This window comes from Symsagittifera roscoffensis, chromosome 7 (assembly GCF_963678635.1).
Source record: "Symsagittifera roscoffensis chromosome 7, txSymRosc1.1, whole genome shotgun sequence".
In the NCBI taxonomy this organism is placed as follows: domain Eukaryota; kingdom Metazoa; phylum Xenacoelomorpha; order Acoela; family Convolutidae; genus Symsagittifera; species Symsagittifera roscoffensis.
This window is the reverse complement of record NC_087068.1, coordinates 15156310-15182736: the sequence shown is the minus strand read 5'-3', so window position 1 is coordinate 15182736 and position 26427 is coordinate 15156310. Positions and strand designations below refer to the sequence as shown.

Below are 26427 nucleotides of genomic sequence, written 5' to 3'. Positions count from 1 at the left end.
ATGCGCGAATTAACAACTGGCTTTTGATTTCAAATGAACCAAAGGTAAAATGATTCTGTTAAACTAGTTGTAAACCCGAAAAAAAATCTATATTCCGGTTTGACACCGCTTGCTAAAGGCAAGCGTAAACACATTGAAAGATGCTTCTTACCTTGGCATTTTGCAATTCTGTTGAATGGAGCTGATTCCCCTCTGGCTTGGTCGAATGTTCTATTGCACGTTGCGCAGCTCGCCTGAGCACTCGTAAGACTATCGGCGGAGGACTTAGAAGTGAACTTTGTATGGTCATTCAAACTAAACCTAGAACAAAAAAATTCATTTTAGAACAGTACTCATTACAGAGCAGGTAGCACATAACGTTCTGATCATCGCCGATCTTTGCAAAAAAATTATCCATAATGAAGTAAGCCATAGTTCCACTACACATCTGTTAGGACATGAACGAAAATATTACTAAATCGCAAAATCCATATTTCACGCTCAAATGCAAAGTAGAATTTAAAAAACTCTTGCTTGCATGTGGTGGAAATATGAATTCCTAATCTGTATGTATATAATTCTATTTTCCTCTTCGTAACTGAAATGGTTTGAAAAAAATATGCCCTATAGCTACCACGAAGTGGAAAAGGCGGTTACAGCTAGCATTTTGCTATCAGATCTGTATTTAAGAAACGAAAGAGAGTTCATATACAATCTATGGCAAAAATAACTTAAAGGTAATGTGCATTAACATAATAGAACAAACATTTACCTGAAAGCCGACCCTAGGTCGTTGGGATCGAAGAAATCCCATATATGCCCTGAGTTTTTCTTCTTTTTTGACCTTCCGAACGTTCTGCTAAAACTGAAGCTTTTATCTTTCTGCGAAGACCGCGTCGCACAACTGGCGTCTATGTACTGTGGCAGTTGATCAACCGAAGCTGCATTCGACATCTTTCGTCCCGGTTTCTTGAATAGATCGAAAATGGAACTCCTCTCTTGAGGAGGTGGGTAGTTATTGTATGTGTAAGAAAGGGTGCTATTTCGTTCTATTGTTGGATTGAGGTATCCGTTGGTGGAACTTCCAGCTACTCTTGTTAAATTTCCAGTTGATTCAAAGCCTGAATCATAAACTCAATCAATTTTCAAATCGAACCAAAAAATATCAAACAAACATTTATATGGTGAAAACTGTTCTGAAAAAAAGAAGAGCAGGAAATATTCTGGTAAGTTTTGCTAGAATAGAACAAATATTTAAGTATTCAATAGCAAACTTTTATACTAATTATAGCTCTTTAAGTAATCTAAATGTTGAAAACTCTTCTGAAACAAAGGAAAAGTATGTGAAAGCCATCACTTGAGAAAAATTTTCGTAATTAAAACTATTGTCAAACTAATCAATGAATTAAACGTCGTGGTCACAGAAAAGCGAAAACATCTTCAATGTGATTAACTACTTTGTAATAATAACTGTTTTAAATTAATTATTTTCTCTTCCCTTATGATCAAAAACTTTCAGGCTTTTCTCTCAGTAAATTGATTAAATCTATCCAAAACTGACGTCAAGATTTAGGAAATTGATTAAATCTATTCGCATTTGACGTCATGATTTCATCAATTTTCGTTTTGCTTGAGAAGATTACATTTGGTTGAGCCGTTTATTAGGAGCTGACGCTCCACGACAATTAGCGGTAAATGAGATTCCACGTCTTTTTATTTGGAAGGCTTCATTTCACCTTTTTTCCGATAAAATTGAATTGAACTTCGTAACGTGTGCTCAAAGTTAACCCAAAATCCTTGCAATTTACTCGGGTTTTGCAACATGATTATAAAACTTTTCTTGCGTGAAAATTGTTACCAAGGGTGGCATCCTGGGCTGTGGTAATAGAAAAAAAGTAGTAGAAAGCTGTAATTATAAAATAAAGGACATTTAGAAAAAGCCCACTACTTACTTATATATATTTCTGAGTAATATATTTATTTATCCCGTTTTAGCAGCTTAATCTGTGATCTGCATGTTGCACTGCGCTCATTCCTTTTTTTCCAATTTTCTAGTTTCATTAAAAAAAAACATCAATTTTAAAACCTCAGCACTTAAAGAACCTTCGATGATTAAAGCTTTTAAAATTTTGAGACAACTCAGTCTATTGTCAATTTTTTGCAAGAAATTTCGTTTTTCCGGATGAATTATTCTGTTTCAATCATGACATCATTGGGAATCACATATGCAACCAATTCCTATTTTGAATGCAGTTTCAGTTCATCGACAATTTTATGTGTACTTTTACTATTTATTTTTTTTGCACTCGGAACTATAATAATATATTTCCACGCTTCTTAATTATTCGTTGTGTCACAGAACCGTGAATTCTTCCTTTCAAGATGTAGCATTTACTTAACTTCAATCGAAATATTTCATAACAAAACTACAAGTTGCAATAGCACATTCAACGCAGAGGCGAAGCTTGACATCGCAACCTAGCGAATAAACTGTGACAAGCAGCTTTGAAGAGGTAAAAAAAGAAATTAAAAATATTGGTGAGTTTTGAAAAATAAATGCCATCTACTGCCACTCGAGAATCAAATCACAGATTCGAGCATCCAATCATTCAAGTCGACTCCTACAAAACTGTTCTACTGACGCTTAAAGCACCGAAAAACTAGCCTCTGATTCAAGGGATAACACATGCTATTAAACATACAATACTATGAGCAGTGTCACCAAAATGAGAACTATTTCATGCGAAATAAATAAAAACAATTTTGGAATTGCAAGCTTTATTCTGTAAAAAACATGACTTTCAAAACCCGTTTTCTGATATTTCCTTGATTTTTTAGTTGACATTGTAAATTATTGGAATACTTCACATCTATTTCTTACAAACCTACTTGCAATTATTAAACATAGCCAATCAAAGATTGGAAAAGAGTAACGAATGCAAGTAAACAAAAAAAACACTGACTTTCTTGAAACAATCTTCAACTTTGGAATTTCAGAGAAAAAAAGTGCCCTTTTTAAGCTTTTTGAATTTCTAGAACAATTTATGATTGGCGCTTTTTTGATAACATTAACCCAATTTGAGAAAACTGGATCAACAGGAAAAGTTTTTATTCCGCTGGAAATCTAAAAATTTAATTCCACTTTCGAAACTAGAAATCGTTCACGAACTTTTGCGCCATTTGCACGTTCGTATTTGGACAGTGCTATTTACGTCACTTTCAGCTGATGAATTTCAATTGAACTCAAAAAGTGCATATATAGATAGCTAAGTGCATCAATATATTACGCTAAGACAAAAAAATTATTAAACGGGAGAGAATGGGATTCGAACAGCGGAGCTCAAGATACAGAGCCACATGCATTACTTTCAAACGAAAATTAAGTGTCCCTCAAACGCAAGCAATAAACAATGATTTTTAGCACAGCGAAAACAATTCATGCTACAATTCACCAAAAAGAAGTGGATGAAGCGCATGCTGCTCAAAATAAAGCAGAAACAGTTTTGCATAACACTAAGAAATGAAATGCGCAAGTTAAATAGGAAATAAAGTAATATGGTACTATAACAAGAGATTTGGAATCTTGATGATTGAAGTTTTTTGATACATTACTGCTCTAAAACAAGCAATGTAGCTGAAAATGACAGCGTGGACAGTTCTTCATTAAAACACTAAACTCGCTCATCCCTTATAGCTTAAAATAGCTGATTGACCGAACTTACCGTCAGACCTAGACAAGCCATTCTCTGCAGGCCGATCTGTACTTGACGCAGCGTACATACTAATTGGCCTTTGCTGGCTATCCAGGCCATTCATCTCCACCTCTCTGTCATTCCAAGTCTCCATTACATTTATATCCATACACGAAAGACTCTTCGCCTTCCCCGAACTGATCTTCCGATGAATCACTGTGGACGACGAGGGAAGAGCGATGGGTTTAGGGAGAAGTACTGAATGTTGGCTTATGTTGTTGTTTTCTTCGTTTTCGTCTGACATCTGGCGGTATGAATCGGTCGCGGAGTCAGTGTCGTCAGAAGGAAGATCGTCTGAGGGTGGCGGTGGCTGAAAAATCAAGGTGTACTTACCTATCTAAAATAGTCGATCAAATCGGTGTATTATTTTTTTGGATGAAATTATGCCAAAAAAAATAGAACATGTGCAATTCAATCTTGGTTTAATTGAGATTTCATGGAGGAAAATTAACCTGAATTATACTTATTGGTTCCCTTCACCTAACTGGGAAACAAACATAATTGCAATAAACTTTGTAACTCACAACTATTTCACTGTCTGTTGTCTCTGACTGCTCGTGATTCAGATGGTCATAAATATCCTGCTCATGATGCTGATCATCGTCATCAACTACAACAATTTCATCGCTAAGCACCACACTTTTTCTGCCTGCTCTCTTAGCCTTTTCTTGTCCATTCTCGTGGCCAAACAATTCTCCGTTATCACATTGCAAGAGGACATCTTCTAGTTTAAGTTCTGAAGGCGAAGATGAAAAATCCTGTTGCTCTTTACTACTTTCGGAGTAAAGACGTTCCAACTCAGCGTGGAACTGATCAGCTATCTCAATCGATGCTTGAAATGGCTGCTGCGTAAATGACCTTGTCGTTTTATTGCTCTCGTATTTACTATAATCACTTCTTAATTTGATTCTGCTACTTTTCGGTGACTTGGATCCGGAGTTTATCTCCGGAAAGGAGTAAATGTCTGGCACTTTGTGAGTTGCTTGTTTCAGTTTGGAATCCATAGATAAAGACTTGGGTCTGGACTGATTCGAGAGTTTGACCTAAGCGATGATAGGTTATAACATCAAAAGCATATCATGAACATGATAATCTAACAATTTCAGCCAAAACCAAAAGTAGAATGAACCGGTAATATATGTCTAAGTAGCGCAAATTAATATTACTGACCTTGGATTGGTGACCGTAATTGCTGTATTGTGATGATTGTATTTTAGTTGAACTGCTGTTTTTTGTGATGTCATATTGTGGATTCTTAGCAGACAGTGATGAAAAACTAGTGCTCCCAAGGTCCGCGTGACTAGGCTAAAAACATTGATTTAATAAATTAGATCAGATAAAATCAAACCTATATTATATTTCAAAATCGAGCCATAGCAAAACCAAACCAGGTTTCAGTAGCAAATCTTACAAATTCTTAATGGTAAGGATAAGCAAGCTCGATACGGACAATAATAATGGCTAAAACTTTTCTGCGCGGTTTCTTTACTCAAGAAAGATAACAAAATGACTACGAACGTGTTCTTCTGGATTTATAAAAAAAATATTTTGAACAAAAAGAATAAACAATGTGAATTTTGGACCGTTTTAGTACGACCAATTTCTGCGTTTGACGATTACAACAGTTGTCGTTAGCTAGAAGTAAGAGATGGCTTTTCAAGTTGCCAGAATTCGCTATAGCATAGCTTCAAGAAAAAAAAGCAGATAAAAAGAGTAAATTTTTAGATATTAAACATACCGTTAAACACTACTCTGCAAGACAGAATAAATGAACCGATAAATATAGGTAAATAATTCTCGATGAGAAGTAAAGTAGTTGTTAATTTACTGATCAAGATTTAAAAATCTACCCGATATAAAAGTCTCGAAGCAATGCACTTAGTTATAATGCCACTAATGGAACACTCTCGACTGGTAGGCAAACTATTTACCTACATTGCAAAACACGTTGTTTTGTTTTGCGAACCGCTTGAAGAAAAACGAATTATTATATATGGACTAACGTATAAAGCGTGGATGTTGATGTCTGGTGTTTGGTTCCGACTGTCCACAAGTGAAGAACTACTACTAGCCCCGTTGTACATCTGTGCACTTGTCGCTACCAATCCGTCCATACTTTCAATCTGATCTCATTAAAATTCACTCTCTTCTCTCTCTTCCGCGCTGCTCTCCGGGTGCTAATCAGGGCCAATTTGGTGGTCTTAATGCCATGCAAGTATATACAAAAAGGAGTCGACCCATGGGACAACTATGCATGCATTCTGAAAAAGGCGATAAGTGGTAACAGTTCAACCAGTAAGCTAATAAATTATGTATCAAAGATGGTTTGTAAAAATAGACTAAATGGCCTTTTTCACGATAAATTTCAAGTTCAAAGCCAAGTCTGAACAGAAAAACTAATCCAAATGAACCCATATTAGTAGAGCATTGACGTCAAAGCATATTAAAACTTAAGCAACTTGACGCAGTTCTTAGTTTTTTCTTTTCCAAAAATAACAACGAATAATTAATTTTCACTCAACTGAACTGAATATCAAATCGGATAAATTCAAATTTAAACCTCTAATTTACATAAATTAAGGGGGTTATTAAATCAGGTGATAAGTTTCTCGGCTAAGTAGATTCTGTGATTAGAGATTTGAAATTTCCACGCCATTAGAGCACTCATACACTGCCTCGTTAAATCGGTTTAAAAAAGTTTTCAACTCACCCGGTAATCGATTGACCCAAAAACAAAAGCGACGAATTACGGACTACAATATTTTCTAATATCTTAGTAAAAGTCGCTCACCACCACATTATAGAATTTATTGAACGTAGTCAAAAAAGGCCTTCAAACTAATATAATTACGACAAAGAGGGAAGAAAGCTATACTTGCCAAAAAAAAAACATTTTCGGCTAAACTTTCGGGCACTTTCCAACGGAACATACATGAAAAATTCGACTTCTTCAAATTCATATGGTTTCAAGTACGTGCTTAGTTCTTTATTGGCGAGAAGCAGCTATCTTATAATAAAGACATGATTTTAATCAATAGGTGATTAATGCTGTATGTTCAATGACACTAATTTTTTTTAAAAGTTGAAAAAAATTAACAAAACAAATTTTGGAGCGACACAAAAAGAAACATTGCAGCACGAAAGACGCAGTGTTTAAAGAGCGTCAAGCAGGATTTAACAAAAATTCGCTTCCATCAATAATTGGAAAATTGAGATAGTAAGGCAGATGCATTTTATCTGATATTTGATATTCCATCATGTTTGAATTACTTATGTGACATTTTACTGCACGGCTAGAACAAAGAAAAGGCTTCTACCTTTTTTTGCTCTAGCATCAAACTACTAATCTAAGTCGAGACGAAAATTAACTATTATCAACCCATAGACGAGGAAAAAAGAGCTGATTAAAAACTGATAGCACACAAATTCATTGGCTTAATGCAATTTATTTGACGCCACAACCTTTAATTGTGCATTAGCATTAGTCTCATTTCACCGAAAGGTTGAAGTTCAGCCCAAAACACATAAGTCTGACTCCAGAAAGAATAATTTAGTGTCTAACTTTAACAGGAGTAGACAGTTGCTGTGAAAATATTGAAAAAAAAACATCTAAACAAGCTTCATAATTTGGTTATGATAGTTGAAAGTTAAAAAAAAAAACGAAAACCAAGCTGGATTACCAATCGCTTCTATAATCATCCATCAACTCTCTTACTTGATTTCTTGGGCGAGAAAAAGCATCAAACCAGTAAAACTAATTCGCCATTTTCCTTCATAGCACCTGTCTTCTTCGATATTTTCTTGACAACTGAATTGATTACATTTTCAAACCTCGCCAGACTTCCAGAGCAATGTTTACTATTCGAAAAATTGCCTGGTAACGAAAACAAAATTAAAACTGAGGCAAAGCTGCACTTCGAAATTGGCTCTTTGAAGTGAAACACGAGAAAAAATGAGCAGCATTGAAAAATAGAACTTTCGCCATCTGTCGGAGCTGAACCCTCACCCTGGAGAATAGGATTCTGACGTCCTCGGATATGCGCCAATTGCTCTTTGGAAAGTTTCTCACAGCATTTGACAAGAATAATGTTGATAAATACTGCAATGAAATAACCAATGCTCTGAGGCTAAAAAATGCTACCGAAATGAGCACTGTTTTAAGCAAGTTCAATCGAAAAAAGTGGAAACCCATTATAACACAAGGCCCGCAAGCTCGCGTGCGTAATGAACATCAAACCTCAGATTACATGTCTCGGAACCGAACCAGCAACCTCAACATTTGAAAACTAACGTCCTTCCCCTCAGCCTCGGACGCTTAACTCTCACCCACAAATAAAGTAGAGAACAGATGCTATGATATTTCCTATGGTACAGATCGTGAATATAATTGTTGTGATAAAATTATTAAATAGTTTCATATAACGAAATGCCTGGGACGAGGTCAACAATGTCGTCAAAAAGTGGCTCCTGTTCTATATGCTCCAAAATTGGTGGAGAGCACTGGATCATGCGTGAATGATGTCAACGATGGGTTCACAGTGGATGTTTTGGTTACAGCAAGGAGGAATACAAAATCCTAGAAGACGCAAAAAATGTTCTTTTCCTGTGATGAATGTATTCCAGCAGCGAAGAAGAACACATATATGGAAGTGCAAATTCCGCAGTAATAGCAGGAGAGCTCATTGAGCTGAAAACTTCAGTGGAGAAAGTAAAGATGGAAATAATTGCGCTGGGTTAGTCGTCTCCGCCAAACCCCAAAGCTAAGTATTCTACTGCAGTTAAATCTTGTAATGCAAAAGGACTTGATAAAATCTCTGAGCTATACTGTAAAAAATGTTAGCGCGGTCAACAATTCTCAAACTGTATGAGCCAGCCTACAACGGTAAAGATTGTTTTGTATTTCTTTCAAAATCCTTTAACAAAGACGAGCAAATGAATGAACAAAATATGTCAAAAAGGAGAAGGGAAACTCTAAGCGACGGTGATATTGATCCAAAATATGTACAGATAAATGTGGTGTTTATGTATCTTGAAAAGGAAGTGGTGGCCGTAGATGAGTGACTCAAAAAATCATGTATTGTGTTATAATGTAAAAAGTATCTGCAAATATGGAAGATTCAAGATTTTAGCGACTCATGTTTCTATTAGAACTTACGACATGATATGTATTACATAAAGGATAACTTTTTAGAGGGAGAATTGTTCTCGCCGCGCATTTTCAATGTTTTTGAGCAAAGAAGGTTAGCAGGAAAATAAAGCACTTCCCACGGTCGAACAATTATTTGCGTTAATCGAACCTTTATGGCTGAAAGACTGAAAACCGGGTAAGATTCAGTTGTTGCATCTATTATATTTTCGAAAACCTTAAAGTCTACTGATCACAAATTATGTACCTCCCTCAAACAATAAAAAATGCATATTCGTCTAAGGTTTTGCAAAATTTCAGTTTAATCAAAAAACAAAACAAAAATAGACTTAATGCTCGCGACTTAATAAAAATAGACTTAATAATCAAAAAAACATAAAAATAAAGTAAATGACATGATTGTGTATGGTATTTTCAACTTTCCGTCAATTAACTGGAATCGTGTTTTTCCATGTCTGTCTATCGAAATGAAAAATTCAAACTCGATTGAACAAAACAATTTGAAACAAAAAATCGTCTTTTTACGGCAAGTACCGGATTAATAGACTTAATGTTTGCTCGCGAGGGCATACAGACACTTGGGGTTTCGAATCTAAATTTTTTGAACACATCGAGTTTTCAGATCACTCAAATCATTACCTTATTAAGAAGAAAACGTAAGTTGAAACAAAATACAGGTTGAGAAGAAAAATTTGCCGAGAGCACGTTTACAAGTTTTTGCAGGGACTACCGCAAGCTAGCAGAAATTTTGACAAAAAAAAATAAATTTAATTCTTTTGCTAGTCGAATCCTGACAAAATTTTTGGATTATGGTATAAGTGGCTCCCTTACTGCTCTGCGCAAAACAATACCAAAAAGAACAGCACATAGATAATATTTACCGCCCTGAATTTCACAAAAACTGACACATTACATAAAATGTCCACAAACTGCCATGAAAAAACCTTGCAAGCATTGAATTATTCATCTAGCAGTAATGATAAATTACAATATAAAGATAAATTAGCATTTACAAGAGTCACATCAAATCCTAAATATTTCAGAGATTTTCAGATATCAAACTTACCCCAGAAAATGTTTAAAAATGATTTTTTTACTGATTCCGACAGGGAAAAAGCAGATCTGTTCGCATGATTCTTCAATTCGGTTTACGGCAAATCGACCTTAATTGAATCTACTAATGATGGACGTTCAAATTTTCCAGTTCTAATAGAAATGAATGACGAACTAAAGAAGTAATGGAAATGTAAAATTTAAATAATAATCAAAGAAAAGGGCCTGACAATTTACCACCTTCTCTCTTCCATAAACATTATAACCGTCTACGCTTTCTAATCCCTTCCATAATCTTCCATAGCCGTCTACGCTTGACATATCAACCTATCGGCCTATGTCCCATCTATGTGTTCCCTCAAAGATTTTAGAGAGAATTTTGCTCAAGCGATTATATAACCATTATTTAGAACTTTTTCATAGGTCCCAGTTCGGCTTCCGAAAGAATAGATCTACGATAACTCAGTTAGTTATCTTTCACCAAAAGGTATTCAATGTTATTGAAAAGAAATTAGAATTATCTTCCATGATTACAGCAAAGCGTTTGACCGCGTGGATCAGGGTTTGCTTTTAAATGAACAATTTGATACCGGAATTAGAGTTGAATTACAAGCCTCATTACTCATGAAAAATCTCAATATGCAAATTACTAGCAAATTATTAGAGGCAAATTACAGATCGGAGCCAATTCGTTCGAGCCAACAACAAATTCTATGGGAAATTAATGCAAATGGTGTTCCGCAGGGAAGGATTATTGCGCTTTTGCTTTGCCCAATTTTTTTTGAAGCAATTGCCCGTAAAAGGTAAGACTCTATTCACTCTTGTGTTTGCTGATGATGCAAAGTTTATTAAGTTTTGGCTCAGAAACCGTGTTAATTCAAAACAAGTTAAACGCACGTTTTGGATGCACGGAAACCAATCAAAATCCTTTCAACATGGACAAATTCCTTAATGTTGCGATAAACAGTAGTGAGAAGAGCTTTTAAGTTGTTAAACATATTATCGAAAAAGATTATACACAATCTGTTTTGGGCTGGAGGTTTTCAAATGACCTAAAATTGGACCAGCACATCCAAGCAACCATTGAAAAGGCAATAAGAAAATTCTGTTTAATGAAAAGGAATGTCATATAAGTTCAGGTTATGGCATTAAGAAAACAGGTTATGACAGAGTTGGAAAAACTACAAACGAAAACAGATGGATATTGCCGAACAATGAAAGGTGCAAAACAAATCTCGAAAACAAATCTCGAAATTTTTGGAAATTTTCTGTTATTGTCAAAAATGATGCTGGACAGAAATCATAACAGTTTAATAGATATGTCTCCTTATACAGACATCTCGTGCTGTACTCGGTTTCAGCAAGAAGGCTTGCAGATATAGTCAAAACTGATCTGCGGCAAAAAAATTGGACTGAAATAAACTTTTCGAATTTTTTGGAGAACATAGAAAACGAACAGATGAACAAATGTACGCGACGAGTTGGTTGTGACAGCTTGATGAAGAACAGTAGAAAGAAGACCACACTATGGAACCCGAAACTTAACTGGGGTAACAGCGCCATGTGCCCAAGCACAGAAGCCCTACTACTACTACATACCAAAAAGGCTACCAAATAAGCACTTTTTTTGAGATAGGTTACAAAAATCTGGAAGCATAATTAAAAAACTATGGTCACTAACGTAAATAGAGAAAACGAAGGACAAATTAAAAAACAGCCAAGAGACAGTTGGAAAAAAGTCAATGAACAGAAGAAAAAACTAACCTGTTTTTGGTTTTTGAGAACATCTCAACGTTCGAATTTCAAAGAAAAATTTCAAAGAAAAAATAAATACTGTTAAAGCTCTTTGAAAACTTAGGAAAGATTTTCGATTGACATTTTTTTTATAAAGTTAACTCAATATCAGAAAACTGGATCAATAGATAAATTTTTCTTTCGCTAAGAAATCTGCAAATTATTTTCCACATTCAAATTGAGAAGTAGATCACTATCTTCGTGACCTTTACACTTTTGCTCTTCAAAAGTGGAACTTCCCTTCCCATTATTAAAGGAAATGAACTGAAATTAAAACGAATTCAAAAATCAATCAAATGCCACTTGCGATACAAATCAAATGCCATTTGCGATACAAAACAAAAAATTCGATCGAAAAATCTTAAAGGTGGAAAAAAATAGATCCATCAAACTGAATCAGGCTATCTTTGAAAAAAAACAGGCCAAGACAATACAATGTTGGAATAACATCGGAAGATAATTTACTTAGCGTTCGCAAGCCGAAAAAGCAAAAAAACTTGCGACTTGAAAAATTAATACATCCCCTTCACCATGAAAACACAGAACCACTCAAAAAACTTTGTCTGCTCGTCAAAGTAAACATTATGAGCCAATATAATACAGGCAGAAACCTATTACGCCCAAAATAGAAAAAACAAAGCCGAAAAGAATTCAAAAAACGTGAGACTAACCGTTCAACCTCAAAGCACAGACACACGCACAAACTTCTTTCGCACGAATTTACCATTTCTAGTTTTGGCCATTTTGTGAACAAAGTTATTTAGGGGGGAAAAAGTCTAGTACACGATTGTAATACCCTTGCTTCTCACAGGGGCAAATACTTTTTCTGAAAAAAAAAAGAAAAAAAAGCTACGTTCATCGACTCTTAATAATGAAAACTACATTGGGCATTTTACATTCGTAAGCCAGAAAGATTAAAATTCATCAGCAAAAAATAAGTTCGATCGTTATGTACAATGGCTCGAAACCCAGAGCAAGCACTTATCCACTACACTTATAGGAAAGCTGCACGAAAACAATTGATTTTAACACAGAGGCAAAACCAAATATACAAAAAAGATACAAAAATTCAAAAACAATCAACGTTCTCAACAAAAAACAGCTAAAATGTCACAACTTTAAATTAGAACTTCAACGCTAATTTTAATTTAGAGAATAACTATTCATTTTCAAATTTGCAACCAGATAGAGAGCCAGATTTTTGGTTGAGTAATAAAAAGAAATTCATTCGACCTCTTCTGACCTCCCTAGACGCAATTGAAAAAGTATCTGGAAATTTATTTCGGCTGAAAAAAATCATCAGCCCAAAAACTAAATGAGAACATTGGGGAAGTGTTATCATCAATTACCATTCGTGAAATCTATTAACTGATTTTCTCACCATAATTTCAACGATTTATAAGAAGAATTAATGAAAATATTGGAGATGTTCGTGTTTTCATCATTTAATATTTGTGAACTTCATTAATTGATTTTCTAATTATGACCATCTAATCCTAATTTCCTAGCGCTCTCAAATCATCAAATATTGCGAAATGAAATCATAAAAAAGCCAAAAAAAACTACCACAAATAATAATTCCTTCGAAAACCCAAAAAATCAAGAAATTTTTAACTTTCTAACTATGTAAAGATATCATTTCTAACTGTAAGGATATCAAAATAAGGAAACAAAGAAAAACATAGAGGAAAGGAAACGAAAAAGACATAAATTACTCGCATTGATGGAAAATCAAACCAGAAACCCAAACTTTCGATTCTCGCACGATGATTGCATAACACATTATAGACAAAAACCGTTCAAATTGAAAAAATTGAACTCAACGACGTCAGAAAAATGTCAGCAGAATTTGGATTTTTTCTTGAAATAATGTGCCGCATCTGAAAAAACCTCTGCTCCACTATCATAAACTGATTTATAATGAAAACTTCCAAATCCAACAAGAAGGCAGACATTCGATAAGAAGTAACGGAAGAAGTTATTTTAACGGAAACTTTTGAGTGTATTAAAACCTACCTTATCTTTCAACGTTTATTTTTGTTGCAATTTTAGCCCTGAATAAGCCGTGGACAAACTCAATGGGAATCAAAATCCCGATTACCACACTCTTGCTCTCTCAAGTGTTATGATGTTCTTATAAACTAGGTTGATTGAAACCGTAATTTCTCGAAGAGCAAGGTTAAAATGAGTTTAAAATAATCTAACATTTTGGTATAGCAGCAAACAAAATACAAAAAAAACAATGGAAAAGGCGAAGAAATACAGAAAAGAGACTTGGCAAAAAATCACCGTCAAAAAATCACTTTTCAATTTCCGAAACTGCGAGATTCGAAACCATACCAAGAGCTTCATATCTCAACCTCTTGACTGCTAACACTCTCACGCAAACTTTATTCTGGGGGACACAACTAGACCATTCTCCATCAACGACGTAAAAATGTTGCACCAAGTTTGTGGCATTATGAAAATGAATAAATATAAGCTCGCAAGATTGCTTGAGAAAAAAATCCATTAAAAGAAGCCAAGAATTAGCTGAAAAACATACAATGCACTCTAGGAGACAGAAAAACGTTTTTTTTTCTATTGAAAAATTTTCAATATCGGGGTATTGAAGAATAAAATATATCACCTCAAAACTATTCCAATTTCTAGAATCTTTAATTATTGACAGTTTTTTGAAGAAGCCAATCTGTTTAATAAAAACTTTTTTGAAAATACCTTCACGCAACACCTTACCGCCATGTCCACTTTGTTATAGAAGGGAAACTTATTTTTTAATTCATCGAGGAGCATTTTAACCGGAAACTCACGCGCACTAAGTGCTTCAAAAATGATTAGTTCATAGAAGTCAGTTAGGCTGTTTATCTGGAAAAAAAATTGCACGGTCTGAAAGAAATCTAAAAAGCTAAGCACCAGAAACAATTCAGGTCACTTGAGATCTATTTTTATAATTTCTTACATTTTTCAATGTTTTCGAAATTTAACCTTGAGCCATGACAGTTATTTCATCAAAAATAAATTTATTTCAGAAACTTACGTGATCAAACAGTCACCACTGACTTTCATTAATCGGAATAATCAATCGTCGTTCCGATCAGAATGAACAAATCGGTGACTAAATATTCGCGCCTCCAATAAAACAGAATTGAATCAGAAACAGTAATACAAAAGGTACAAAACAAAAATATTCTAAGAGATTACTTAAGTGCGCCCTTCAGACGTCAAATGTTAATTACAATTCGAATTATTTGCTCAAAAATTTGAAGTATCGGGCGACTAAATTTACATTTTATGATATTTTTCACAGCTTTCAATAGTCAACAGTGGACCGCAATGCTAAGACTTCGCAGGACCATTAAATGAATTTTCTTTGACTGCAGAATTCATCATAAACTATATACAAAGCTAGTTTTAACTTTTCTAAACTCGCAGACTGTTCATAGACCATTGCATATATCAATGGCTTTTGTTCAGTCTTTCTGACACCAGTATGAAAATTAACTGATAGGTGACACTTTATTTTTAGAGGGGCCAATATCACCACAAGTAACCAAAAACAAACAAAACAAACACAATACACAAGTTAGCACCATTATTCTGACTTCAAAAGCCGACCAAAAATCCTGGTTGAAGAGGGCAAATAAAACTCAATGATTAGCCCATGGTAATCTATCTCATCAACAAATCGTTTCTAAGAAATGATATCCTTTTGGTTAAGACTACGGCAAATTTGGCAATCAATTTCCGGAATCAAGAGGCTCATGGCTGAGATTGGGTCATAAATTCGCTGAATAAAGCTCCAGGTTTGCTGAATCAAACACACACTGCTACCGTTTCTAAATAAAAGAAATTTATTAGAACAGAATCTAGACACTACCCAAGATAACACAATTAAACTGAGTTAAACGCGTATCCAAAAACACCAACAAACTTCCGAAAAAAGTCCAAATACGGTATTTTTGGGTTTAATAATAAAAAATTTCTTCAGTGCATTAACTTACATATATGCAGTTTTAGCCGACAGACATAAGAGGATAACCAACAGGCAAGAGATACCTTTAATTGGTTACCTTTTCTCAGACAAGTATGGCGCGTATGGCGATAGACAACATCCCAAACAAATGTGTTCGTAATCACACACAGAACCTCAATTAAAAAAACTTTTCTATTTGATTATCAAATGCTAGGATACTATCTTTAAAACTATGCACAAAGTGTTGGATAGAAGCACTTCAGTCCAAATTAGAAGGGAATAAGTCTGACATTTTCAGATGGTTCCATAACATGGCTCCTCAACTTTCAATGATTTTTGGGCGAACTTCGTTTTAACCGACTTTAAATATAAAAGGTTCTGATCACTTGATTTGTTTTTATTTTTTCAAAAACTTTCAAGCGGCACGAAAAAAAATTGGCTGAATATAGTTTATGGTGTTTTGAGAGAGCTAGAAAAATCAATTTGTTTGAATTAACAAAAAATATCGACGAAAGTTAGGAAAAACTAGATCCGTCCTTGAATAGTATCCTTTTTTCTTTTGTCAAAATTACCGCCGCAGTGCCAAGTGTAATCTTGACTTCGTGAATCTTATCACTGCAAATTAAACAACACAGGAACTTCAGTTCCTTCATTACTCAAAAATTTTCAAGTCAGTTCATCAATTTGACAGAAATGTTGACAACATAGCCAACTGACAGTTGGAAAAAGAGTAATGAACGCAAGGAAACTAAAGAAAAACTTGTTTTTTCAATCTTCAACTTTTGAATTTCGAAGAAAAAATAGATGGCCCTAAAGCTCTTTGAATTTGTAGAACAACTTACGATGGACACTTTTTTGTTAAAATGTCACTATTTGAGAACACTGGATCAATAGGTAAAATTTTTACTTCGCTGGGAAATCTGATAATTAATTTCCATTTTCGAAATAAGAATTCGATCACGTTTCGGTGACCTTTGCAATTTTGCTGTTTGATGGTGGAGTTTGCCTTCCTTTTAGCAATAAATGTGCACTGAGCTTTAAAAAATCAGAAATCAAACAGCGAAAAATCAAATTTAGCGTGAACAAATTTTGAGACTTTTTCCAGAAAAAAAAACATTAAAAAAATCAGCAATATCTATATAAAAGTACTCACTACGTTCATCACTCTTAAAACGCATGGCAAAACGATATAATTTAACGCAGTATCTAACTCAGTATTTAAAGCAGTAGGTTTGAGCCAGGACTAAAAACCATCAACTTACTTTATTTGGTCTAGGCTTTACTTCAATTACTTAAACTACTAACTTTTCAACATGTCAACAACATTCCATTTCTCTCTTGGTCGTAGTTTGAAACGATCCAGCTAAATCTGGGTGCCGATCAAACTGGGTTTCCTTTGGAGCCCAGACATGAGTTTATTGATCTCTTTCAAACTGGAAATAAAACAAGTTAGACGCTTTTATCAATAAACAGATTAGGTATATAATAAAGAGTAGGGCCCCGGAAGAGAGGGATGTATTGAGATGGACAGCGACACCTATTTTCCACTTCTGCTAGGTCCAGAGAACCCCGTTTTCAAACTAATTCACACACCCATAAAAACCTTCATGCGCACCCAACAAATAACAAACCTTGGACGCAACTTAATACGACAAAAACGCTTAATTGTAGAAAAAAAACTATCAAACCAAAGATCCTTTCCACTTTCCCTCCACATTTAAATTTCAATTTTGAAAATCTAATTTCACGTTGGCATAATGTAATGTAATTAAACTATGCACGGGGAACAAACTATGTGAACTAACTATTTTGATCACTTTTGTTCTTCATACCTTACATCGTACCATCACGCCTTCAGCCATAACAACATGTAAGACAACTAAAAATTGGAAAATTGAAATGTGAGTGGAAGTGAAAAAGCCCAAGTTATTGTATAATATAGTACAATTTAAAGTACTAATGGTCATCAATGAACGTATGAAGAAAGTCGTTTCTTCCAGTTGGTTACGGTCCCATTGGGCTGTACATGGCTTCTTGCATGGTAGCTTAAAGATGGACAGATCACCGACTTCGCCTGATCATCGGCATAATCTCACGGGGTTTGATTGCGTTTTCAACCAATCTTTTCTTTTTGATATCTATGTTGCTGCACTGTTATTTCAATTCAGATTGCTCTACTAGGGGAAGGTTTATAGCTCGCAACTCGAGTTCAGATTTTAAGAACAAATTGTTTGATAACTCTACATCACTATAGTTTCTTGTAACAAGGTCATTACGGGTTACCAAATTCTTCCAGCAAAGAGATTTTCTTATGCACTTAAAATGCGCTGATGTTATGTTGATTAATCACTGGACGTTCCGTCGATGTATTTTTGCCAAATTCGAGTGAAAAATGAAGTTAAATATCACGCAAGAACTAAAAAGCCCGTGCAGTTTGAGGGCCTCCGATATGACACAGTCTTGTACTATGATGATGAACAACTGCGGTTCAATCACTCTTCTAATGATTAGTTTCCCATCGTTGCATATCACCTTGATATACATGTACTCTGCTACTTCGACCGTCAATTTCTGGTTGTCAAAAACATCCCAGATAAAGTACTTGAGAAATGGACATAACCTACGACTGTTTTTTATCAACAGGTGTTTACAGTTTCCCAATGTTCATTTTGAAGGAGGACAGTTTATCAACTCAAGGTACGTTGAAAGTTTCTGAGGGAAAGTCATTCCATACCTTCAGTACATTCGACCTTTTGCTTTAGACAGCGCAGTCGCGTGCTGTCGTTCTGGTATCTCGTCTGAATTGGTGTGTTTTTAATGCTGCTCTAGTTGAACATGTCAGAATATAAGACATTGTGTTCAAATGCTACGAAAACTTGCTGGACCTCTGCCAAGACTATGGTGCAATAAAGGAAGCACATTATAACAACATGACGCCGCCACGAGAGAATTTAAAGTACTAATGGTCATCAATGAACGTTTAAAGAAAGCCGTTTCTTCCAGTTGGTTACGGCGTCATTGGGCTGTACATGGCTTCTTGCATGGTAGCTTTAAGATGGACAGATCACCGACTTCGCCTGATCATCGGCATAATCTCACGGGGTTTGATTGAGCTATCAACCAATCGTTTCTTCTTGATATCTATGTTGCTGCACTGTTATTTCAATTCAGACTGCTCTACTAAGGGAAGGTTTATAGCTCGCAACTCGAGTTCAGATTTTAAGAACAAATTGTTTGATAACTCTACATCACTATAGTTTCTTGTAACAAGGTCATTACGGATTACAAAAATCTTCCAGTAAAGAGAATTTCTTATGCACTTTGAAATTCGCTGATGATATGTTGATTAATAACTGGACGTTCCGTCGATGTTTTTTTGCCAAATTCGAGTGAAAAATTAGGTTTAAGATCACGCAAGAACTAAAAAGCCTGTACAGTTTGAGAGCCTCCGATAAGACATAGTCTTGTACTATGATGATGAACAACTGCGGTTCAATCACTCTTCTAATGATTAATTTCCCATCGTTGCATATCACCTTGATATACATGTACTCTGCTACTTCGACCGTCAATTTCTGGTTGTCATAAACATCCCAGATAAAGTATTTGAGAAATGGTCATAACCTACGACTGTTTTTTATCAACAGGTGTTTACAGTTTCCCAATGTTCAGTTTGAAGGAGGACAGTTTATCAACTCAAGGTTCGTTGAAAGTTTCTGAGGGAAGGTCACTCCATACCTTCAGTACATTAGACCTTTTTCTTTAGACAGCGCAGTCGCGTGCTGTCGTTCTGGTATCTCGTCTGAATTGGTGTGTTTTTGATGCTGCTCTAGTTGAATATGTCAGAAGATAAGACATGGTGTTTAAATGCTACGAAAACTTGCTGGACCTCTGCTAAGACTATGGTGCGATAAAAAAAAGCACATTTTAGCAACATGACGCCGCCACGAGAGAATTTAAAGTACTAATGGTCATCAATGAACATATGAAGAAAGTCGTTTCCTCCAGTTGGTTACGGGGACATTGGGCTGTAGATGGCTTCTTGCATGGTAGCTTAAAGATGGACAGATCACCGACATCGCCTGATCATCGGCATAATCTCACGGGGTTTCATTGAGCTTTCAACCAATCGTTTCTTTTTGATATCTATGTTGCTGCACTGTTATTTCAACTCAGATTGCTCAATTAGGGGAAGGTTTATAGCTCGCAACTCGAGTTCAGATTTTAAGATCAAATTGTTTGATAACTCTATTTCACTATAGTTTCTTGTAACAAGGTCATTACGGGATACAAAATTCTTCCAGTAAAGAGATTTTCTTATGCACTTTGAAATTTGCTGATGTTATGTTGATTAATCACTGGACGGTTCATCGATGTTTTTTTTGCCAAATTCCAGTGAAAAATTAAGTTAAACATCACGCAAGAACTAAAAGGCCTTTACAGTTTGAGAGCCTCCGATATGACACAGTCTTGTACTATGATGATGAACAACTGCGGTTCAAACACTCTTCTAATGATTAGTTTCCCACCGTTGCATATCACCTTGATATACATGTACTCTGCTACTTCGTCCGTCATTTTATGGTTGTCATAAACATCCCAGATAAAGTATTTGAGAAATGGTCATAACCTGCGAGTGTTTTTTTATCAACAGGTGTTTACATGTTCCCAAAGTTCAGTTTGAAGGAGGACAGTTTATCAACTCAAGGTACGTTGAAAGTTTCTGAGGGAAGGTCATTCCATACCTTTAGTACATTCGACCTTTTGCTTTAGACAGCGCAGTCGCGTGCTGTCGTTCTGGTATCTCGTCTGAATTGGTGTGTTTTTGATGCTGCTCTAGTTGAATATGTCAGAAGATAAGACCTGGTGTTTAAATGCTACGAAAACTTGCTGGACCTCTGCTAAGACTATGGTGCGATAAAAAAAGCACATTTTACCAACATGACGCCGCCACGAGAGAATTTAAAGTACTAATGGTCATCAATGAACATATAAAGAAAGTCGTTTCTTCCAGTTGGTTACGGCGTCATTGGGCTGTAGATGGTTTCTTGCATGGTAGCTTAAAGATGGACAGATCACCGACATCGCCTGATCATCGGCATAATCTCACGGGGTTTGATTGAGCTTTCAACCAATCGTTTCTTTTTGATATCTATGTTGCTGCACTATTATTTCAATTCAGATTGCTCAACTAGGGGAAGGTTCATAGCTCGCAACTCGAGTTCAGATTTTAAGATCACATGTTTGATAACTCTATTTCACTATAGTTTCTTGTAACAAGGTCATTACGGGATACAAAATTCTTCCAGTAAAGAGATTTTCTCATGCACTTTGAAATTTGCTGATGTTATGTTGATTAATCACTGGACGGTTCATCGATGTTTTTTTGCCAAATTCCAGTGAAAAATTAAGTTAAATATCACGCAAGAACTAAAAGGCCTGTACAGTTTGAGAGCCTCCGATATGACACAGTCTTGTACTATGATGATGAACAACTGCGGTTCAAACACTCTTCTAATGATTAGTTTCCCATCGTTGCATATCACCTTGATATACATGTACTCTGCTACTTCGTCCGGCATTTTATGGTTGTCAGAAACATCCCAGATAAAGTATTTGAGAAATGGTCATAACCTGCGACTGTTTTTTTATCAACAGGTGTTAACAGTTTCCCAAAGTTCAGTTTGAAGGACGACAGTTTATCAACTCAAGGTACGTTGAAAGTTTCTGAGGGAAAGTCATTCCATACCTTCAGTACGTTCGACCTTTTGCTTTAGACAGCGCAGTCGCGTGCTGTCGTTCTGGTATCTCGTCTGAATTGGTGTGTTTTTGATGCTTCTCTAGTTGAACATGCTAGAATATAAGACATTGTGTTTAAATGCTACGAAAACTTGCTGGACCTCTGCCAAGACTATGGTGCAATAAAGGAAGCACATTATAACAACATGACGCCGCCACGAGAGAATTTAAAGTACTAATGGTCATCAATGAACGTTTAAAGAAAGCCGTTTCTTCCAGTTGGTTACGGCGTCATTGGGCTGTACATGGCTTCTTGCATGGTAGCTTTAAGATGGACAGATCACCGACTTCGCCTGATCATCGGCATAATCTCACGGGGTTTGATTGAGCTATCAACCAATCGTTTCTTCTTGATATCTATGTTGCTGCACTGTTATTTCAATTCAGACTGCTCTACTAAGGGAAGGTTTATAGCTCGCAACTCGAGTTCAGATTTTAAGAACAAATTGGTTGATAACTCTACATCACTATAGTTTCTTGTAACAAGGTCATTACGGGTTACCAAATTCTTCCGGTAAAGAGATTTTCTTATGCACTTAAAATGCTGATGTTATGTTGATTAATCACTGGACGTTCCGTCGATGTATTTTTGCCAAATTCGAGTGAAAAATAAGTTAAATATCACGCAAGAACTAAAAGGCCTGTGCAGTTTGAGAGCCTCCGATATGACACAGTCTTGTACTATGATGATGAACAACTGCGGTTCAATCACTCTTTTAATGATTGATTTCCCATCGTTGCATATCACCTTGATATACATGAACTCTGCTACTTCGAGCGTCAATTTCTGGTTGTAATAAACATCCCAGATAAAGTACTTGAGAAATTGTCATAACCTACGACTGTTTTTTATCAACAGGTGTTTACAGTTTCCCAATGTTCAGTTTGAAGGAGGACAGTTTATCAACTCAAGATACGTTGAAAGTTTCTGAGTGAAGGTCATTCCATACCTTCAGTACATTCGACCTTTTTCTTTAGACAGTGCAGTCGCGTGCTGTCGTTCTGGTATCTCGTCTGAATTGGTGTGTTTTTGATGCTGCTCTAGTTGAATATGTCAGAATATAAAACATGGTGTTTAAATGTTAAGAAAAATTGCTGGACCTCTGCCAAGACTATGGTGCGATAAAGGAAGCACATTATAACAACATGACGCCGCCACGAGAGAACTTAAAGTACTAATGGTCATCAATGAACATATGAAGAAAGTCGTTTCTTCCAGTTGGTTACGGCGTCATTGGGCTGTACATGGCTTCTTGCATGGTAGCTTTAAGATGGACAGATCACCGACTTCGCCTGATCATCGGCATAATCTCACGGGGTTTGATTGAGCTATCAACCAATCGTTTCTTTTTGATATCAATGTTGCTGCACTGTTATTTCAATTCAGACTGCTCTACTAAGGGAATGTTTATAGCTCGCAACTCGAGTTCAGATTTTAAGAACAAATTGTTTGATAACTCTACATCACTATAGTTTCTTGTAACAAGGTCATTACGGGTTACCAAATTCTTCCAGTAAAGAGATTTTCTGATGCACTTAAAATGCGCTGATGTTATGTTGATTAATCACTGGACGTTCCGTCGATGTATTTTTGCCAAATTCGAGTGAAAAATAAGTTAAATATCACGCAAGAACTAAAAGGCCTGTGCAGTTTGAGAGCCTCCGATATGACACAGTCTTGTACTATGATGATGAACAACTGCGGTTCAATCACTCTTTTAATGATTAATTTCCCATCGTTGCATATCACCTTGATATACATGAACTCTGCTACTTCGAGCGTCAATTTCTGGTTGTAATAAACATCCCAGATAAAGTACTTGAGAAATGGTCATAACCTACGACTGTTTTTATCAACAGGTGTTTAAAGTTTCCCAATGTTCATTTTGAAGGAGGACAGTTTATCAACTCAAGATACGTTGAAAGTTTCTGAGGGAAGGTCATTCCATACCTTCAGTACATTCGACCTTTTTCTTTAGACAGTGCAGTCGCGTGCTGTCGTTCTGGTATCTCATCTGAATTGGTGTGTTTTTGATGCTGCTCTAGTTGAATATGTCAGAATAAAAAACATTGTGTTTAAATGCTACAAAAATTTGCTGGACCTCTGCCAAGACTATGGTGCGATAAAGGAAGCACATTATAACAACATGACGCCGCCACGAGAGAATTTAAAGTACTAATGGTCATCAATGAACATATGAAGAAAGTCGTTTTTTCCAGTTGGTTACGGCGTCATTGGGCCTTACATGGCTTCTTGCATGGTAGCTTAAAGATGGACAGATCACCGACATCGCCTGATCATCGGCATAATCTCACGGCGTTTGATTGAGCTTTCAACCAACCGTTTCTTTTTTTGATATCTATGTTGCTGCACTGTTAGTTCAATTCAGATTGCTCTACTAGGGGAAGGTTTATAGGTCGCAACTCGAGTTCAGATTTTAAGAACAAATTGTTTGATAACTCTACATCACTATAGTTTCTTGTAACAAGGTCATTACGGGTTACCAAATTCTTCCAGTAAAAAGATTTTCTGATGCACTTAAAATGCGCTGATGTTATGTTGATTAATCACTGGACGTTCCGTCGATGTATTTTTGCCAAATTCGAGTGAAAAATGAAGTTAAATATCACGCAAGAACTAAGAGGCCTGTACAGTTTGAGAGCCTCCGATATGACACAGTCTTGTACTATGATGATGAACAACTGCGGTTCAAACACTCTTCTAATGATTAGTTTCCCATCGTTGCATATCACCTTGATATACATAAACTCTGCTACTTCGACCGTCAATTTCTGGTTGTCATAAACATCCCAGATAAAGTACTTGAGAAATGGTCATAACCTACGACTGTTTTTTATCAACAGGTGTTTACAGTTTCCCAATGTTCACTTTGAAGGAGGACAGTTTAGCAACTCAAGATACGTTGAAAGTTTCTGATTGAAGGTCATTCCATACCTTCAGTACATTCGACCTTTTTCTTTAGACAGTGCAGTCGCGTGCTGTCGTTCTGGTATCTCATCTGAATTGGTGTGTTTTTGATGCTGCTCTAGTTGAATATGTCAGAATATAAAACATGGTGTTTAAATGCTACAAAAATTTGCTGGACCTCTGCCAAGACTATGGTGCGATAAAGGAAGCACATTATAACAACATGACGCCGCCACGAGAGAATTTAAAGTACTAATGGTCATCAATGAACATATGAAGAAAGTCGTTTTTTTCCAGTTGGTTACGGCGTCATTGGGCCTTACATGGCTTCTTGCATGGTAGCTTAAAGATGGACAGATCACCGACATCGCCTGATCATCGGCATAATCTCACGGCGTTTGATTGAGCTTTCAACCAACCGTTTCTTTTTTTGATATCTATGTTGCTGCACTGTTATTTCAATTCAGATTGCTCTACTAGGGGAAGGTTTATAGGTCGCAACTCGAGTTCAGATTTAAAGAACAAATTGTTTGATAACTCTACATCACTATAGTTTCTTGTAACAAGGTCATTACGGGTTACCAAATTCTTCCAGTAAAGAGATTTTCTGATGCACTTAAAATGCGCTGATGTTATGTTGATTAATCACTGGACGTTCCGTCGATGTATTTTTGCCAAATTCGAGTGAAAAATGAAGTTAAATATCACGCAAGAACTAAGAGGCCTGTACAGTTTGAGAGCCTCCGATATGACACAGTCTTGTACTATGATGATGAACAACTGCGGTTCAAACACTCTTCTAATGATTAGTTTCCCATCGTTGCATATCACCTTAATATACATGTACTCTGCTACTTCGACCGTCAACTTCTGGTTGTCATAAACATCCCAGATAAAGTACTTGAGAAATGGTCATAACCTACGACTGTTTTTTTATCAACAGGTGTTTACAGTTTCCCAATGTTCACTTTGAAGGAGGACAGTTTATCAACTCAAGATACGTTGAAAGTTTCTGAGTGAAGGTCATTCCATACCTTCAGTACATTCGACCTTTTCTTTAGACAGTGCACTCGCGTGCTGTCGTTCTGGTATCTCGTCTGAATTGGTGTGTTTTTGATGCTGCTCTAGTTGAATATGTCAGAATATAAAACATGGTGTTTAAATGCTACGAAATATTGCTGGACCTCTGCCAAGACTATGGTGCGATAAAGGAAGCACATTAAAACAACATGACGCCGCCACGAGAGAACTTAAAGTACTAATGGTCATCAATGAACATATGAAGAAAGTCGTTTCTTCCAGTTGGTTACGGCGTCATTGGGCTGTACATGGCTTCTTGCATGGTAGCTTTAAGATGAACAGATCACCGACTTCGCCTGATCATCGGCATAATCTCACGGGGTTTGATTGAGCTATCAACCAATCGTTTCTTTTTGATATCAATGTTGCTGCACTGTTATTTCAATTCAGACTGCTCTACTAAGAGAAGGTTTATAGCTGGCAACTCGAGTTCAGATTTTAAGAACAAATTGTTTGATAACTCTACATCACTATAGTTTCTTGTAACAAGGTCATTACGGGTTTCCAAATTCTTCCAGTAAAGAGATTTTCTTATGCACTTAAAATGCGCTGATGTTATGTTGATTAATCACTGGACGTTCCGTCGATGTATTTTTGCCAAATTCGAGTGAAAAATGAAGTAATATCACGCAAGAACTAAAAAGCCTGTGCAGTTTGAGAGCCTCCGGTATGACACAGTCTTGTACTATGATGATGAACAACTGCGGTTCAATCACTCTTCTAATGATTAGTTTCCCATCGTTGCATATCACCTTGATATACATGTACTCTGCTACTTCGACCGTCAATTTCTGGTTGTCATAAACATCCCAGATAACGTACTTGAGAAATGGTCATAACCTACGACTGTTTTTTATCAACAGGTATTTACAGTTTCCCAATGTTCATTTTGAAGGAGGACAGTTTATCAACTCAAGATACG

At 36.0% G+C, this 26427-nt stretch overlaps 2 protein-coding genes across 2 annotated transcripts in view; one reads left to right on the top strand and one right to left on the bottom strand.

Annotated features, from left to right (window-relative positions):
• Positions 1-26427, bottom strand: part of LOC134851451 (uncharacterized) — a 225330-nt gene that overhangs the window by 30405 nt on the left and 168498 nt on the right. The window contains exons 2-7 of the mRNA XM_063867550.1: positions 5735-5992; positions 4902-5036; positions 4256-4774; positions 3702-4041; positions 752-1100; positions 152-300 (exon numbers count right to left, since the gene is read on the bottom strand). Of these exons, the coding sequence (XP_063723620.1) occupies positions 152-300; positions 752-1100; positions 3702-4041; positions 4256-4774; positions 4902-5036; positions 5735-5845 (1603 nt within the window). The 5' untranslated portion in view covers positions 5846-5992. The remainder of the gene's footprint in view (positions 1-151; positions 301-751; positions 1101-3701; positions 4042-4255; positions 4775-4901; positions 5037-5734; positions 5993-26427) is intronic.
• LOC134851452 (transcription elongation factor SPT6-like) overlaps positions 8113-26427 on the top strand; it is a 207930-nt gene continuing 189615 nt past the window's right edge. Inside the window, exon 1 of the mRNA XM_063867552.1 lies at positions 8113-8146. The gene's annotated coding sequence lies outside the window, so the exon portion shown is untranslated. The remainder of the gene's footprint in view (positions 8147-26427) is intronic.